This window comes from Arvicanthis niloticus, chromosome 21 (genome assembly GCF_011762505.2).
Source record: "Arvicanthis niloticus isolate mArvNil1 chromosome 21, mArvNil1.pat.X, whole genome shotgun sequence".
Classification (NCBI taxonomy): Eukaryota; Metazoa; Chordata; class Mammalia; order Rodentia; family Muridae; genus Arvicanthis; species Arvicanthis niloticus.
The window spans coordinates 25,982,834-26,002,475 of record NC_047678.1 but is presented as its reverse complement, the minus strand read 5'-3'; the positions used below and the strand labels follow the sequence as shown (position 1 = coordinate 26,002,475).

Below are 19,642 nucleotides of genomic sequence, written 5' to 3'. Positions count from 1 at the left end.
AGACCTTACCATGATCTGAATCCTAGTTCTGCTGAATGTCTGGAAGTGCCCAGTCAGGGACCTGGGTTATTCTTTGGTAGGATTTTGTTGTAGAAAATGTATTTATTTCCTGCTTGATGCCATGAAGTACAGACCTGGAGAAAGTTGCTTTTTTGGTTCTGGGTCAAAAATCTGCCCCTTGCTTTGCAGCTAACACTGTACAGTTTCAGGGCCCTTCAAACCAGTTTCACATTCAGCAAGACACTGGCTTTACTACCTGTCCATTTCTTTGTTTAGCAGTATTTAATTTTCCAATGTGTGCATCATATTTACATATGTTTATTGAGTCTTGGATATACAGAGTTGGATTGATCTTCACACACCCCCGGCCCATCCCACATTCTCACTCATGGGTCCTTGTAAGATGCTGCTTGTTAGTAAGGCACAAACATCTACTCATTAAAACTGGAATTTTAATGATGAGTTCGCTCCTAATCCAATCCTCCTAGACCACACATCTACACAACCACCCTCCTTGACCTTATGTTTATGATATCCCTCTGCTTAAAAAAAATAATTTATGTTTCAAGGAAGTTTAGAATTCCATCAAGTTGAGCTGAGGGTACAGAGGTCTCCTGAAGACCTTTCTGGTTCCTGCACAGTCCTTTCTCAGTATCTCTTCAGAGCATTTTTTACGACTGATGAATCCAGCTACAGTGGCAATCGTCACTCAGAATCCATAGTCTACACTAGGACTCACCCTTGGGTTACACATTCCATGGGTCTAGCCAAGTTTAGAGTGACATTTGTCTGCTATCACAATGTCACAAAACTCAACAACCCTAAGACATGCTCTCTGATCATCCAATTTGTCCTTCATTGGTCCAATCTAGCGGCCACTGAACCTTCACTCGCCTCCTGATTTCCCAGAATACCATAAAGTTAGAACAGCACACTAGGCTGCCTTTTTGGTGGGCTTCTTCTTGTTAGAAATGAACATTCATTTCCTCTGTGTCTTTTCATGACCCAGTTGCTTGTTTCTTTCTTTCTTTTCTTTTTCTTTTCTTTTTTTTTTTTTTTTTGTGGTGAATAATGTTCCCTTACCTGAAGGCCCCTGGTTTCATTGCTTCTTTACTAGACACCGCAGTTGCTTCTGGGTTTTGGCAGTTGTAACTGAAGTTGCTGTAGCATCCAGGGGCAGGTTCTCCTGTTGGGAGTTTCCATTCAGATTGGTGTAGACACTGCAGCAGATAACTTGAGTCTTGATATAAGTACTTTCAGTGTCAGCTAGGAGCTTTCTTTTTACTTGAGTACTTTATTCCTGCTTTATTACCTGTATTTCCTACTTTAATACCTGCTTTATTCCTGTTAACATATGTGTGATTATTTTTCTATTTTAAAGTAAAGTGATCTTGTGCTTTTGTGTTATTTTGATATGCATTTCTAATTTATCATTATACTTGATCAGCACCATCTATTTCCAAAGCCCAAAGATTCATTGGATATACAAACTGATCAGATGAAAGTTATGAAAATATAAATTAATAAGCAAAGTGCTACTGTTGCAACTCTAATTGTCATAACTTTAAAATCCTGTTAGGTGTCAGATAAGATTCAGAGCACTGAAATTCTGGTGCCTGGCTGTGGGAAGAAAGAACAGCATCTTTAGAGAGCCAGCTCAATGATCTTTCATAAACCTGAAAACACCTACCCCAGATTCCGTCTGCCACTGGTAGACACATATGTAACAGATAAACAGGGAGGTTTACACAATTCTGCACAAACTAGTGTTGTTTATAATAGAAAAAAATCAAGCTAATACAAATAACTGTCATCCTGGAAAGGGATTAACAAGCTATTTGGTGTAAATACAGAGACCAACATGCAACAATGTAAAACGAGCAACTGCAGCATTGGTAATATAAATCAATCGCAAAATTCAGAATAATGAAGAAGGATGTAAAATAGCATGCGTGACATAAGCCTGTTCATTCACAGCTGAAGACCAAAGCTTAGCACATTTTTACATGATCTACATACATTTCTCTCTTCGTCTACTGAGACATAAAGAAGGCACTAACAGCTGGATATCTAGATGAAGAGTGTGAGGTTATATATCCTCTCATGGTTCTGGACCAGGAGATGGAAGTGCTTGATATAAAACCATGAAGACCTGAGTTCTGATCCCCAGAACCCATGTAAAAGCCAGGAACCAGTGATTCAAGACCTAATCTCAGGATGGAGAGGGAGAGAGGGTAGAGAGGAGAGAGAGGAGAGAGAGTAGGGAGAGGTAGTAGAGGGATCCCCGGGCCTGCTGGGCAGCCAGTCTACTCAGTGAGCTCCAAGTTCAGTGGCAGACACTCACAGGTGGAGTGCCATGGAAGAAGACACACACTATTGATGTTGGCTTCTGGCTTCCACATGTATGCATGCACATGAACACACACACATGTGCTTCATTGCTTATCTTGTGACTTTTCTGTAATCTTGAGATTTTCCTTAAAAAAAAAAAAGATAAAGAAGATAAAGAAGAGGTCACTGATCAGACAGCAGCATTAATGTATGTTATTTCAAAGTAAAAGCATAAACTGATTTTTAAAATGACCAGCAAAATTTCTGGTGGTACTAACTGAAAAGGGAGACGCATGGAGGGAGCGAACCCTCATGGAAGCTTCTGAGGGGCGGGCTCTTCATCCTGGTAAACACTTGTAACTTTGCATTTCTTAAACTCTACAGATAAATTCTACACTTTTCCCTGGATAGATATTTCACAAGAAGGAAAAGTTATATACATTATGATGAGGAAAAAATTATTTCAAAGTAAAATTGCTATTCACATGCTGAAATGGTTGGTTTTTTTTTTTTTTTTTTTAAATTGGTTTGAGGCTCCCAAGATGGCTCAGCAAGTAAAGGCACTTGCCTGATGTTCAATCCCCAAGCCCTACATGGTGGAAGAAGAGAACCAACTGCCCCAAGCTGGCCTTTGTGACAGTGCATAGCGTACCTCCCTCCACACACTCAAAGAAATTAAAAATAAATCTAATTTTACTTTGTAACAAGAAATGTAAATAAAGTGGCTTTTACATGAACTCAATTAAGCAAAAGGTGCTGGCCATAGACTAAGCCTTGAGGCTGTCTCTAATCTTGTGATACAGTGCTGTTTCTGAATCTTGAGTGGTTGGCTATCAGATCTCACATGTACTACACAGTACATACCCCATAAGCACGTTGGCAGATACCTGGAGCATGCAGCTTAAAGATATCGCCATGAAGGAAGTTTGGATGCAAGTTTCATAATCTGAGTGTATACAACTTCTATTGTTCACATACACATTTTTTCTGTTTTTAATGGCTTTTTCTGATCTCTTAGGATTCCAGTACTCTTTTTTTTTTTTTAAGATTTATTTATTTATTATATATGAGTACACTGTAGCTGTCTTCAGACACACCAGAAAAGGGCATCAGATCTCATTACAGATGGTTGTGAGCCACCATGTGGTTGCTGGGATTTGAACTCAGGACCTCTGGAAGTGCAGTCAGTGCTCTTAACCAGTGAGCCATCTCTCCAGCCCAGGATTCCAGTACTCTTGATGAAACTTTAAAGGCAAGAAAAAAGTGGCCAGCATTTTATATTCTCAAACTGACTTTTAAAAAAATTGTATTTATTTATTTATTCATTTATTTATTTTTTTTTAGAGAGAGAGAGAGACAGACAGAGACAGAGACAGAGAGATGGGCCATCACAATGGGTGGACAGTTTTACTTTTTCTTTAACCATTTTTAGTGGTTACCCTAAAGTTTGTAAAATTTATTTACAGCTGATCCAAATCACTTTCGGGTATCACTGTACTGCTTTACAAGTCATGAGGTGCCTTACAAAAACAAAATTATTCTAATTCCTTTCTGTATTTATTTGAACACTACCATTGTCCATTTTTACATTTACATAAGTATACATGAACTTATCTGAGTATACAGAATCAAATACATCATTATTATTTTGAGCAAACTGCCATCTGTCCGAGAAATTCTCTAGTGCTCACTTTTTCTTTGTGTAGACTGGAGCTATGCCATTCACTGGCTGTCCTAAGCAGAAATTCTTTTACTATTTCTTCAAAGTGGAACCTGATAACTAATCCTTTACCACCAACAACAATTTCCTTCCTTCACTTCTTGTCTGAGAAACTTTTGTTTACATTTTCATATACAATGAAATGATTGATAATTAAATTGACACTCCTGTAGTCTTACAAGGTTAACCATTATGTGTGTCAAGAAGGTAAAAACTCCGGAATACGTTAGCTCAAGTTGTACATTAAACGTCTAGACTTACCCATTCTACGCGTGCGTGGATTTGTAGTCTTTATTCTACGCATGCGTGGATTTGTAGTCTTTATTCTATGCATGCGTGGATTTGTAGTCTTTATTCTACGCATGCGTGGATTTGTAGTCTTTATTCTATGCATGCGTGGATTTGTAGTCTATGCATGCGTGGATTTGTAGTCTTTATGCATGTGTGGATTTGTAGTCTTTATTCTATGCATGCGTGGATTTGTAGTCTTCTACTTAGGCTTCCCTATTTCTTCTTCTCTCCCTAGCAACCCTTCTCCTCCTCATCTTCCTCTTTCCCCTTGTTTTAAGATTTCTCCTATAAATTAGACCCGTGCAGCTTTTCTTTCTGTGTCTGGCTTATTTCTTTTAACACCATCACCTAATGATTGAATCCCCCTTCCTCTTAAAAGATAATTAGTTTTCTTATACATATAATGTTATATATAAATCCATCACTCTTAAAAAGAAATTACCCCTCAACAGCTGCCTAAGTTGCTCCCATATCTTATGCTATTATGAACAATGCTTTAGTGAGCATGGGAGCAAAGATGTTGTGCCCACAGGGTGATCTCAGTCTCTTGGGTGTATTCCCCAAAGAGGCATTGCTGGGATTCTATGTTCTGCTTTCCACAATGGCTGTACCGATGCGTGATTCTACCAGCCTTGGTTACCCCGATCATCACTCACCTCTTATTTTGGTAACAGCCACCCTAACAGGTGTGAGGTGACATCTCCTTGAGTTCGTATTTCCATTTTATGAAGATTGGTGATGTTTTGTTTTTGTTTTTTTAAATCCTGTACTTGGTGGCCATTTTTATTTTCTGGAGAAATGTCTATCTGGTACCTGGGTCTGTTTGGTCCATTTTATAACAAGGTTGTCTGTTCTGCTGTTACCAGCAGTCTCAGATAATGAGCTATGAGTTTATTATTTTTATCTTAACCCCTTATAGATACATAGTTGGCAAATACTTCCCCTCTCTCTGAAAGCTGTCTCTGCATTCTGCTGGCTGCTGCTTCAATTTGATGCACTGCAATTAATTTGTTTTTGCTTTTGAAGGCTGAACTTTGATGCAGTTGCCAAACATCATTGCCCAGGCCACTGTCGCGATAACTTCCCCCCATGTTTTCTTCTAGCTTTGTGGCTTCAGGTCTGCTATTTAGATCCATCATTTCCAGTTGAGTTTTGTGTGTAGAATGGGTTAAAGGTCCAATTTTATTGTTTACCACGTGGGTGGTCCCACTTCCCCAAATTATTTATTGAAGAGTTGATCTTTTTTTTTTTCTTATGTCTTTTTCCCACCTTCTCCTTAACATTTTTTTCTTTAGTGGGGGATGTGTTGAGTGCTGAGATTTAAGCTTGGGTCACCATTTGTGCATCAAGATCTCTTACCCACTGAGCCATCTCTCTGGCCCCCTTCTTCATCTTTGAAGGACAACTTTGCAGGATGGAACATCCTCTCAGCTCTTGTGATATTTTCCTTGCTCTAGTCTTGCTCCCATGGTGTATTGGCTAGTTTTATGTCAACTTGACATAAGCTAGAGTCATCTGAAAGGAGGAAGCCTTAATTGAGAAAATGCATGCAAAATATACAGCAAGACTGTAGGGCATTTTCTTAGTGATTGACCAGGGAGGGCCCAGCCTATTGTGGGTATGGCCATCCCTGGGCTGGTGGTCCTGGGTTCTATAAGAAAACAGGCTGAGCAAACCATGGGAAACAAACCAGTGAGTGGTACCCCTCCATGCCCACTGCATCAGCTCCTGCCTCTAGCTTCCTGCCTTGCTTGAGTTCCTGTCCTGACTTCCTTCAGTGCTGAACAGTGATGTGGAAGCATAAGGTGAAAAAACCCTTTCCTCCCCAAGTTGCTTTGGTCATGGTGTTTCATCACAGCAATAGTAACCCTGACTAAGACATGGTTTGCAAGAAAGTCTCAGGTGTGTTTTAATCTTTCTTCCTTTATGGGTGAAAAAAATTACCACTTAGGTTTCTTTCAAGATATCTTCTTTATCTTTGGTTTTTCTGAAATTCAGGAAATATTCTAGCTTGGCATTTGGCATTCATTCTGCATGGTTTGTTCTCTGTGCCTCCTGTGCTGCCTCTTAATTTACTCTGTCACTAATCTAAGGGGACATCCTCGCCATCACTTCAAATAGTTTTCTGTTTCTTGTTCTGGTGTTTCCCCTTCTGTAGTCATGTAATCCTTGGGCCTCCTCTTCCTCCCCTCCTCTTCCCTCTCCTTCCCCCTTCCTCTTCCCTCCCCCTCTTTTTCTTCCTCCTCCTCCTCTTCCTCCTCCTCCTCCTCCTCCTCTTTCTCCTCTTCCTCCTTTTCTCCTCTCATTTTGCCTTTGCAGTTTGGGGTGTTTCTGTGGAGATAACTGCATGCTTAGAGATTCTGTCCTCCCCCAGGACCAGTCTAATAAGCCTGCCCCTGCATTCTGTTTCCGATGAAGTGTTCTGTTTCCCAGCAGACGTTTCTGGCCCTTCACTGGAGTTGAAGAGACTGATACATTACTCAGCTTTTCTTCTCTGCTATCTACACTTTCAAGGTCCTAGACTCACTGCACCATCCCTGTTGTATCTGAGACTGGTTCAATGCTTGTTGAGTTTCTGCAAGTTGTGGGTTTGACCTTTCTGTTTTGCCCTGTAACATTTTCTTGGTAGTTGGATATGAGGTAATGAGTAAAATTAATTTCTGTAAATATGCATTCAGTAATTTGGTGGTTGATAGCGCAGGAGGATATTCTGTGCTCCTGTGATAAAGAACCTGAGCCTCCAGATGGTAAATTTAACCTGTATTCCTCAGCCCTACCTCCTTAGGGAGGAGTGGGTGGTGTTGAGTCTCTACTGGCTCCCATGTGGATGGCTAACATACAGAAGGCATACAGAAGGCATATGGAGCCAAGATTGGACATTTCCTTTTTCCCTGATGATTAGGCTTGGGAAAAAAATTCCAAGCAGGTCAGACCTGGTTAAATCGTTTTTCTTAAGAGAAGACCTTATGATGAAGAAAATACTGTTTTTTTTTTTTTTTAATTGACCAGTCCTCTGAGATTTGTCTCTTCAAAGCTCAACTAAATTTTTAAATCATTTTTAGTTTACTGATTTCTGATCTGAATGTTTTGTGCTCTTGCTTCTCTTAAACTACTGTGTTTCCAGTTTCTAAGTGGTCAGATACTACCTGGCGGATTTTTGTCTTGAAGATGCTTTGACACAGTTAAGCCCTAAAGGGTTCCAGCAGGTTTTGTTATCTCTGCTGCTGTCTGCTCACCTGTCAATGTGTTTGCTGTGGTACTGGCATGTTCTACCACCAAGTTACATCCCTAACCTGCCTACCCTTTAATGTACATTTGATACAAGTTTCTTGTTAAGTTGCCCTGGCTGGCCTTAAACAGACTCTGGAGGCTGGGCAGGCCCTGAACTTGGAATCTTTTTGCAATAGTGTGTCAGGGAGTTGGCCAACATTACCAGGCCTGCCACTGCTTTTAGCTTTTTATTTGGTTTTCTTTGTTGGATTATAGGGACTAAATTAAGGAACACTGAACTGTGGAACTTCTGGATGAGACAGAGGACTGGTGCTTTAGATTAGGTACCTTGGGAAGAAGGGTGACATTGTCCCGAATCATGTAACAGTGTGGCAAGAGCAGAGCCTCAGACACAAAGCTTTGTACTTTCCATTTTCTCCTCTCTGCCAAACACCACAACATGATTTTGCCATATGATAGGTCACCTGATAGCTTTGCTCCAGTGGTAGCACCATCAAGGGTTAATGAGTAGACAGCTCTTTATCTTTAACGCCTTGGCAAAGACCCAATGTTTCTTCTGGTAAAGCAGCTGATAATGTAGTCACTCACTTCTGAAGAAAAAGAAGGCCAGTGTCTAGAACTGCTATGTCCTGCATGCCTCATTTAAAAATAAAACACAGATGACATTAATCTCAATGTTGCCGAAGTTGTTTCTACATTCCCCTGGGCTCTAAACTATCTGCTTTGTAGATATGGGCTGGATTGTGAGTTGGCTCATGTGGGGCAGAAGTCACTCTGCAGACCTTGATTCCCAAGAACCCCTAGAAGAGCTCTTGGTCAAGTTCTGAATGCTCTGGCCAGCCTTGGAGCCAATCTTGGGTGACTGAGCTGGCTTTACAGCTGCAGTGTAAACGAAGCAGTCTTGCCTTGACAGCAGAAATTTACGAAGACCTAGAATTCTGAGTAGATGTGACCCAGTAAAGCACAGATTAAAGAGACCCCCACTTTTGTTTGTATGAGAGGCAATCAGCATTTGAATGACAACTATGGTATTGAGGTGGAGTGTGCTGTGAATTTAAATTTTATGCTAATTACTTCAGGAGTCTCTCACTCTTCATGTCTTTAAGCAATCAGATATTTTCAAATTACCATGAGAGAATCTGCTCATATATGGTAGTAGACCATCATTTAAATAATGATAAAAATCATTGCATATCATCATGGTCACTTGTCTATATTTTGATACAGTAAAAGTAGACCCATTATCTTCACCTTCTGTGCTTTCTTTACTTGGGACTGAAGGGAGGCGCAAACCCTTCACTGCTGAGCTACAGCCCAGCCCTGCCCTGCTAACCCAAGCCTGGACTTAAAAATCATCTTTCCATTGCTTGTTTTACGCTCTTCCTCTTCTCTTCCTCCTCCTCCTCCTTCCTCGATCTCTTGCTCCCCGCCCCGCCCCCCCGCCATACATTGGGGATTGGCTCATTATTGCAACACACACACACACACACACACACACACACACACACACACACGTTCTCCTTATATGCAGAATCTAATCAATAATATATATATATATGTAGATGCCGCTTATCATGAAGAGAACAAGGAAGGCAAATATTAGGGGATGAAGAAGGACTGAATGGGTGTTATAGACACCAGTCAGGAAAGAGTATGAGGCTAATTGTTTTTTTAGTGATAATTATGTCATGGCATTTTGTTGTTGATGGTGGATAACTGTATAAAATGCATTCAATACTGAAAGTATAAAATCCAGTACAAAGCTGCAAAGCTTCTGTTCCAAATGTCTACTCTAACTGTATAAAAGAAGTTCACTGAGTTGTATAGTCTTTGGGTTCAGCTCATTTCAGTGTGTGTTAGTTTAAATATGCACCCTTTTAAATATATAATAACGTTTAAAGTTAAGAATTTTTTTAAAAAAGGTATATAGGAGAGAAACTATACCTGGCCATGGTGGCGCATGTAATCTCAGCATTCTGAGGCAGAGACAGGGAGATCTGAGTTCAAGGCCAGCCTGATCTACATGGTGAGACTTCAAAATTATAAAGAAAGAAATGGCAATCATTGCATATCTAACTAGCAGTCTTAAACCTCATTGCAATGAACTCCACACTGTCATGGTGGTGAGTAGATAGGGTACACTGGGACATGGGAAAAGACTGACAGGATGTTGGCTGCCCAACATCTCGTGTCTTCTCAAGGTCTGAGAACCAGGAAAGCACACCTATGCGGGAGCCTCCCTTTCCTCCAAGGAGACTCACAGTTAGAAGGCCAGTGAGCCTTCACCATGCAGTGCTTTTCATCACTCGGAGTTTACTGTGTATACGTTTGTCTGTCGTCACCTGTGTGAGTCCTGATGCGCAAATAAGGTTCACACGGTTTTCTGTGGTTGTCTTTCAGCTTTCAAGTTGAGGATTTTTCAGCCTAAAACCTGAAAATGCTGCTGATTTTGTTCCTGGTGATGATTTGTTTCCATGTGTGTGTGAATCAAGATTCTGGTAAGAGGAAACAGAAGCACTTCCTTTTCATAATTTTTATTATACATACTCACTAGTAAATGAGTGTACACTGTTAAAGTTAGGGCATTTGCTTCAGCCTGCTTGATTTTTTTTTTTTTTTTTTTTTTTTTTTGGTTATCCTTCATACTTTGGAAATCTTGGACAACTGATACAATACAGGAAAGCTATCCTTTTGTCCTTAATTTAGCCTATCCCAAGTTACCTTGGGAATTCTGTTAGGTTACACACTGGAAAATTCAGAATGTCTCTGTTTTTAATTGACTTGACTAAAAATGTTGCCTTGGCTAAATGTGTAGATTTGCTGCCTGCCGCTGCAGCAGCTTGTTTGACTTATGCTTATAAAAGCATGCCTATGTTTACCCTGGAGAGAGCTCCTAGCTGTCACTGTCAGTAATTGCAGTCAGTAACTCATGTCCAGTGAAATAAAGTTCAAAACACTTCCACCACCTCCTCTAGCTACGCTTAAGTAGTTGGTGTAGTGTTGGCCAGCTCTTGGCCAGAACCACCTACACTGGCTTTTATAGCTTCCTCTAGGATTCTAATCTTAAAACTAGTTTTCTGGAGATAAACTAGACTTTGCCCCTTAAATATCATCAGCTGTCTCTCTGAGCCTTAAGCATTTTAAGAAGCGTCAGTCTCCACCCCTGACACACACACACACTTCATGGCTTAGACATGATAGAGGACCTGAACCATCTCACTGACAATCAGCCATGTCTTTCCTACACAAGATATAGGAGTTTATGCATAAGGAGAAAGGTCACTGATGGCCATATATCAAACCGTCCTGAGCAGGGTTCGCTGGACCAAGCATCCTTCCCTTGGAAGAAGGTCCTATTGGCCCTCTGCTCATTCTTCCCCTGAATGTTTCTGGCTATGTGATCAAGTCAAGAGTCTCAGATTGCTGGGGATGAGGTCACTTGAAAGATGAGAGATGACCCTTTGAGCTTTGGTCAGATGCTCACAGAGACTGAATTATAGAAGCCAGGGATATTTTCTTAGCAAAGGCAGAAGAAAACAGGAGCTAGTATGACCCAATAGAAATTTATCTAGTAACCATTTGTGATAAAAGGCTGAAGTGAGGAGACAGCCTGGGCATTTGCTTATGGAACCTACATGTTTTAAAGCAGAGGAGACTGAGGCTCATGTATATTGAATAACTTACTAATACTCATAGAATGAGCTGACGACAAGCAGCCTTCCTATCACATCATCCAACTGCACTGCATTTTCTCAGATAAGGCACACAGCACATACAACTTACCTGTCTTCCTTTATGACAAACTGCTGAAAGTTCACAGACCAGACAAAAAGCTGTCAGAAAGTAAAACTAGTTTAGACTATGATTTTCTATAAAGTCAAAATAGGATTGCAGAGCCTAGCATGGTGATGGGCACAGGCCTATGATTCTAGCACTTAGGAAGTGATGGCAGGAGATCAAGAGTTCAAAACCAGCCTGGTATACATGAAACAATGTCATTCTTTCATTAGTATATATGCATGTTTATTAATATATTAATATATATTAATAACATATTTAAAATATGTTAATATTAACATATATTAATATATGTACATATGTATATATATTTGTATAATGATAGTATATAACATATATATATATAATACTAAAGCCCTAGATGGCTTGCAAATTAATTGTTTAAAGTTCAGAAAGGTTTTTGTGTTCCAACATAAAATATGCTTGAATAGAAACTAAGATTACAATCTCATTTGTCACCTCAAGTTCTTTGCTGCCATCGTAGCTTGTATATGAGAAAATAAATGTGTCAGTCATGATACTCATTCATATGACTTACTGAATGTATTAGAAATAACTTTCCTGCAGATTAAGCCAATTCTGTGTATTCATGATGTCTTAAGCTTCAGCAGCTCAATACTTTGTTATACAAAAATAATGTTTATAAATTCATTAGATAAGGCAACAAATCGCTTAAGTGAGAATCACACTGAAAGACTCTCAGGTTTCAGAGTTCTAACAATTTGAAGGAGACTGATTCAAATGAACATATTCAATGTATTGATGTATGTGTTTGTGTGTGCATGCATGTGGGTGCATGTGCCAACATTCCAAATTCTATAAAGAGTACAGGAGGAAATTGCCCACTAAAGAATAAACTACTTTTTTTTTTTTTTTTTACTATTTTACTTTGTTAAGTTTACCTATGCCCAGTTAGCTAATTGTTTGTAAAATGTGTTCATGGTTGCAAAGCTTTCAAATGAGAAACTGTCTAAAGTACTCATACCAAGAAACAAATACTTCTTTTCCTGAGAGATTATGTGGTATTAAACTATTCTGTTCTATTTGTTAGGAAGGTACTACTTTTTTTTCAAAGAAAAAACTTTCTATTTGTGTGTATGTGTGTGTGTGTGTGTGTGTGTGGTGTGTAGTTGGCATTAAACTTGACAGAAAATTTCTAAAACTTTTTGCTGTGTTATGATTTTATAGGTCCTGAATATGCAGATGTGGTATTTCTGGTGGACAGTTCAGATCACCTAGGGATTAAGTCCTTTCCTCTTGTGAAAACTTTCATCCACAAGATGATCAGCAGCCTCCCCATAGAGGCCAACAAGTACCGCGTGGCCCTGGCCCAGTACAGTGATGCTCTCCACAGTGAGTTCCAGCTGGGCACCTTCAAGAACAGGAACCCCATGCTGAACCACCTGAAGAAGAACTTTGGGTTCATCGGTGGGTCCCTGAAGATAGGGAATGCCCTGAAGGAGGCACACAGGACCTATTTCTCTGCTCCCACAAATGGAAGAGACAAGAAACAGTTCCCTCCAATCCTGGTGGTGCTGGCTTCAGCAGAGTCTGAGGATGATGTGGAAGAGGCTTCAAAGGCCCTGCGGGAAGATGGGGTGAAAATCATCTCTGTGGGGGTACAGAAGGCTTCTGAGGAAAACCTGAAGGCCATGGCCACCTCTCAGTTCCATTTCAACCTCAGGACTGCCAGAGACCTCAGCATGTTTGCCCCAAACATGACACAGATCATCAAGGATGTGACTCAGTACAGGGAAGGAATGGCTGATGACATTATTGTAGAAAGTGGGTGTCCTAATTTTCTTTGTATTGTTTTGATAAGACACTGGCCAAAAGCAATGTAGGGAGAAAAGGGTTTATTTTAGCTTACAGGTTTACAGTCCATTGCAGAGGGATGCTAGGGTAGAGATTTAATCAAGAACTGAAGTAGAGATCATGGAAGGACACTGCTTGCTAGCTGGATCTCTCTAGCTTACTCATCTACCTTTTTTATATACTCATACTTGCCTAGGGGATGGTATTGCCCACAGTGGGCCAAGTCCTCCTCCATCAGTCAGCAATCAAGGAAAGGCTCCAGAAACATGCCCACAGGTCGATTTGATGAGGCAGTTCTTCTAAGTGTGTCAAATTGATAACAAAATTCACCAGGACAGTGGACTGAGGCTCTGTGCATAGGACCAATGTCAAAATGATTTTGAAAAATCAAGGTAGGAAGAGAATAAAGTCCTGTGAATACCCCTTTCTTCCAGTGGGTGTTTTTTTTTTTTTTAAGATATTAAATATCTCTGCATGTTCAAGAAGATAGAAAGATTGTAACCATTAAAAAAACAAACAAACAAAAAAAAAAACAAAACAAAAAAAAAACCCCAAAAAAAAAAAAAAAAAAAAAAAAAAAAAAAACAAGGAATCCCACAGGCCTTGGCTTTTTCATGGCCTATTTAGCCCCAGACCTAGAAATTCTGTAGTACCTCCTCCTTGCTACCCAGGTCACTCTCAGCCACCTCCCTAGGTTGTTCTTGCTGTGGGTTTATTACTGGTTCAGTGAAAACAAGTTTGGTTCTGGAGAAATCTTTAGCTTTGGGAACCGCATAATGTAACCTAACCACTGAACGTCAAGGCTGAAGCCAACCTCTGGTTATGCAAATCCTATTCCGGAGCAAAGAATTCAAGTGGTGTGATCTACCCGAGTGCCAAGTAGCCATGTGTGGCCAGAGCTGGGTGATGTCCCCTGGCTTCTAGTCAGGTAGCCTGAACCCCACATTGCTTATTCTGCTATTTGATTTTGATTAGCTTCTATGTTCTCCACAGTCTGCTCCCTTGGTTAAATCAGCTTGAAATAACCTATTGGTAATATATAGAAACGTGGGATCTTTACTACTAGTGTTTGTTTTTTTTTTTTTCAAATAGTTGAAAATGCACCCTTCATCATTCCTTTGCAATATTTAGGTTTGAGCTGCTGAGTAATAATAAAGGTGGTACCTAAATAATTTTCACATTTAATAGCTAGCGTTCCCTGAGTGAATTATATCTACCAGGCTCCATGTTAAGTATACCATCTATTTAATATCTACGCCAACTCTATGAGGTAAACACTACATCTCACTTTATTATTTTATAAAATATATATTATATATATATATTTATAAGTAATCATGCTGTACCTCCTTTACATAGCTGAGATCAAGTGTATGTTCTATATGTCTTATGATGCTCTGCAGAGGTGCTGATCCTCCTGTGATAACTGTGCTGACCCATTTCTTTTCCCCACACAGCTTGCCAAGGCCCTTCTGTGGCTGATGTGGTGTTCCTGTTGGATATGGCCATCAATGGCAGCCAAGAGGACCTAGATCATCTTAAAGCATTCCTGGGGGAAAGTGTCTCTGCCCTTGACATAAAGGAAAATTGCATGAGGGTTGGCTTGGTGGCCTACAGCAACGAGACAAGGGTGATCAGTTCTCTGAGCACCGGTATCAACAAGACGGAAGTCTTGCAGCGCATACAGGATCTGTCTCCTCATGTAGGGCAGGCCTATACTGGAGCTGCCCTCAGAAAGGCTAGAAAGGAACTCTTCAGTGCACAGAGGGGCAGCCGGAAGAACCAAGGAGTGCCTCAGATTGCTGTGCTGGTAACCCACAGAGCTTCAGAAGACAACGTGACCAAGGCAGCTGTCAACCTCCGGCGGGAGGGAGTGACCATCTTTACCATGGGCATAGAGGGGGCTAACCCAGACCAGCTGGAGAAGATCGCATCCTACCCTGCTGAGCAGTTCACCTCTAAACTGAACAACTTCTCTGAGCTGGCCACCCACAACCAGACCTTCCTGAAGAAGCTGCGGAACCAAATCACACACACGGTCTCTGTCTTCTCAGAACGGACTGAGGCCCTCAAATCTGGTAAAGCCTCTATGGGAGAAGGCCATTCTAGAGCCTTCTTTATTCTTGTCTTTTGAGTGTTATTTATACAGATGGGACTCAGGGGCACTGAAGTGGGTAAACAGAATGAATTCCTAATTTTAAGTTTAGCTGGATACTAGAAAGTCCAGCTTGGAGGACACTAAATCTACTAAAGTATGAGCCTGGGAGAAGGATTTCCTCCTTGGCATGGCTTTGATTAGACTTCCACACACCCTGGAATCACTTCCTATTATGCCCCTTTGCTGCCTTTCATTCTTTGCTTCCCCCCCCCCCAATTCCTCTGGTCTTCCCTGTACTTCTTACTTACTTTTCTCTTCCTTTAACCCCAAGGCCAAATTAGAGAATAAATAAGAAACATAATTTGTATAAAAGACAGATTAAGTAGCAATCTATTGCACATTTAGAGAGAATGGATTATATATTTGCATGTAAACAGTGTTTGTTTTGTAAATATGTACCCATGGATGCTATATAAATATTTTCATATCTATGTATATGCAAACCTATTTGTATTCATTATGCAACAATTATTCATAGCTTATTTACTGTGTCACTGCGTCCTACCCTCAAGGTCACTAACCACATCCCCACTGGAGTCCAGGAGAAGGCCAGAAGTAAATAATTTTTTCTAGATTCTGGGAAAGAGAACGTACATGCTCATGGTATCCTCCTACATGCCCTCAATTCCACGTTATATTTCTTTCCCTCCAAATATTATTTACTAAAGGAGAAAAACAAGTTGCAAAGAGAAATTTCTAATATATATATATATATATATATATATATATATATATCCTTATTTATGATGAAGAGTTAGGGTCATAGTCTCAAACTATCAGAAACAATTCATTTCATCCAATTGATGCTGAGCCCCCATCCCAAGCTAGGAAAGCAAGTCCTCAATGCCTGGAAGTCACTTCCATCTTCCTTCCGTAGATGCTTATGATATCATCCTTTCCATCCATACTCCTGTGTCTCTCACATTTGCCCCAAGATACCACATTCAACTGTTTGGTTCCATTTCAGCCTGCGTGGACACAGAGGAAGCTGATCTCTATCTGCTCATTGACGGTTCAGGGAACACCCAGCCCACAGATTTCCATGAAATGAAGACCTTCCTGTCAGAGGTGGTGGGCATGTTCAACATTGCTCCCCACAAGGTGCGAGTAGGGGCTGTGCAGTACGCTGACAGCTGGGACTTGGAATTTGAGATCTCTAAGTATACTAACAAGCCTGACTTGGGGAAGGCCATCGAGAACATCAGGCAGATGGGTGGGAATACCAACACGGGTGCAGCCCTGAACTTCACACTGAAGCTGTTGCAAAAAGCAAAGAAGGAGCGAGGAAGCAAAGTGCCATGTCACCTGGTGGTTCTGACAAACGGCATGTCCCAGGACAGCGTCCTGGAGCCTGCACATAAGCTGAGAGAGGAAAACATCCGAGTGTATGCGATTGGCGTCAAGGAAGCCAACCAAACACAGCTGCTGGAGATAGCGGGAGAGGAAAAGCGAGTTTACTACGTCCATGAGTTCGATGCCTTGAGGGACATAAGGAACCAGGTGGTTCAGGAAATCTGTGCTGAAGAAGGTAGGAGATGACATGATTTGAACTTCAGACAGCAGCTCACAAAGGGACACTGTTAGTTTGGACGGGTGACCCACATTTAAGTTGAGATTCTTGACCTGTGTGGTATTTTCTCTCCAGAACAAAGCAAAACCCCAATGTAGTATAAATTAATATTTGAAGAATGACAGAGCTATTTGGAGGATTTCTCTCTAATGAATATTAATTAGCCTCTCCCCATAGACCCCTGCTAAGTGTATTTTTAGGTGTCATATGTATTATACATTCAAAAGTGTTCTGAGAGGGGCATGGCTATCTGATGGACATTTCATTCTATAAATGAACTTGGCTGAATTTCACTAGAGTACTGTATCAGTAATTTTCCACTCATAGTTTTTACTACCTGAGAGTATTTGGTAACTTGTAGATATATTTCTGATGTCTTAAGTAGGGATCTCTCTTAGCATTATGGAATGGATGAAGCCAGGATAGTTGCTAACCATCTTACAGAATGACAATTCGGAGTACTGCTACAGTAAAAATGACCTGGCATCAGATGGTGCTGAAATTGAGATGCTTAAGCCAGTTAGCAAAGAACAGAATGGTTTTGGCTTTTATTGCTTTCGAAGCTTTATTTGTCTGACTATCTTTACGATGCACACACTGAACTTGAACACAGAATTATTTGTGATCTAGGTTTGCCTGGGTTTTCCTGTGAACTCTTAATTTTTCATGTGCAGTGATATACATAAACATCCCAGTTTCTCCCATGCAGCCTGCAGAGACATGAAAGCGGACATCATGTTTCTGGTGGACAGTTCTGGCAGCATCGGACTTGAAAACTTCAGCAAGATGAAGATGTTTATGAAGAACCTGGTGAGCAAATCCCAGATCGGGGCTGACCGGGTGCAAATTGGCGTGGTCCAGTTCAGCCATGAAAACAAGGAGGAGTTTCAGCTCAACACATTCATGTCTCAAAGTGCCATAGCCAACGCCATTGACCAAATGACTCACATTGGAGAAACAACCTTGACAGGCAGTGCCCTGACCTTTGTGTCTCAGTACTTCAGTCCCGACAAGGGGGCTCGGCCCAATGTCAGGAAGTTCCTCATTCTTATCACGGATGGAGAGGCTCAGGACATAGTAAGGGACCCAGCAGTAGCCCTTCGCCAAGAAGGTGTGATTATCTATTCCGTGGGAGTATTTGGCTCCAATGTCACCCAGCTGGAGGAGATCAGTGGGAAGCCAGAGATGGTTTTCTATGTTGAGAATTTTGACATTCTGCAGCATATTGAAGATGATCTTGTTCTGGGAATCTGCAGTCCCCGTGAAGGTAAGCATGGACAATCCAATACTTGCTGTTGCTTACTGTTAAATTAAATAGAATTGTATATGAGTGCTGTAGGCTTCTTACTTGAAATGTCTGTTTTAGTGCCTTTGACCTTTGGAGTTAAGAGCTGGGGATGTTGGCTTGTGGCTGTACTCACAGTATGTGAGCTCTGAGACAAGGGAAGTAGCCATGAGTTTGAGGCTAGCCCGGGCTACATAATGAGTTTTGGGCTAGTCTGGGATACAGAGTAAGATCTTGGCTCAGTGCCACCTCCCCATCCCCCATATAAAAATAAATCCACAAAAGAATGACTTGGGCCTACAGCTTTCCCATTTGCAAACAAATCATAATCCTGATGTGGTTAATTACTCCTTTAAGAACCATGATGTCAGCAGGTCTTATGTCAGGCTCCCTGGAAGAGGAAGAACATTGTCAAGAGCTCTGGTAGAAGTGGTCTATTGAGAAAGTGCTTCCAGGAAGGGGCAGTAAGGAAAGCAAAACCGAGCTGAGGAGGGAGCTACGCAAGATTGTCACTTCAGCTGTGGGTCTAGTTTCAGCAGGACCCCATGAGCAATGTTAGAACTCAAGTCCCACCACAGTTGGCCCTGCTTTCCAATGAGGGGACCAACCTTATCTGCCCTGTGCCATTAGAAGACACATGAGCTGCTGAGGCAGTTGAAAGAGGAACCTAGTAGCCTCCTGAGCAGAAAGACTCAGGTTTGTTTGGCTTAGCATCAATTTGATCAAATGAAATGTTTGTGAGAACTGTCTGCTAAATTGTACAAAACATGACTGTAGGGTGTGAACTGGGGCACTAGACACTTTCAGAGGAGTAGATGGCGTACTTGCCACTCTTCCTATAATCCTGCAGAGTAAAGGAAGTGGGCAAACCAAAGCTCCAGGCTGAAGGTGCAGCCCAGTGCTAGAGCACTCTCAAGGTCATGGACTGAACCCCACCTCTCAACCCCCTCCCCCACACCCCCAGATCCATAGAAGGAAGGCCAGCAAATATAAGCAGCTAAATTGTTCTGTGATTTCCTGGGCTTAATGACTGAACCATTCTGAAAATTCACTCTAAAAAGATGCACTTGCAGACTTTTAAGGGGAGAAGAGACATTGTCTTGTGCTAGCTCAGCCCCTACTGTAGGGTTTGGTGGTTGTCATCTGTGTTTGGTAGAAGGACTACATCTGGTTTTTATTTCCTGGCAATACCATCCATAATAAGTACAAGCCCTCTGGAGGGCTCCAGTGTGGAACAACCCTCCCCTACCCTCTACCCCCAAGTCCCTGAGAAATCCAAGCAACTCTCACAGCCAGCAGATGGCTCGAGGGACCTAGTTCTTTAGTGGAGTCAGCCTTTCTTGGGAATTTGATTTTTGGCTCTGTACACATGGCTTCCGGTAAGCATTGAATACACTGGCTCTTGGGTTTTCAACAGTCTACCACATGGCTGGCAAGTGGCTT

At 41.3% G+C, this 19,642-nt stretch overlaps 1 protein-coding gene across 1 annotated transcript in view; it reads left to right on the top strand.

Moving 5' to 3' along the window:
- The window catches only part of LOC117693496 (collagen alpha-6(VI) chain), a 136,793-nt gene that overhangs the window by 29,004 nt on the left and 88,147 nt on the right, over positions 1–19,642 (top strand). The window contains exons 2-6 of the mRNA XM_034484178.2: positions 9,974–10,071; positions 12,560–13,156; positions 14,644–15,264; positions 16,312–16,872; positions 17,624–18,181. Of these exons, the coding sequence (XP_034340069.1) occupies positions 10,011–10,071; positions 12,560–13,156; positions 14,644–15,264; positions 16,312–16,872; positions 17,624–18,181 (2,398 nt within the window). The 5' untranslated portion in view covers positions 9,974–10,010. The remainder of the gene's footprint in view (positions 1–9,973; positions 10,072–12,559; positions 13,157–14,643; positions 15,265–16,311; positions 16,873–17,623; positions 18,182–19,642) is intronic.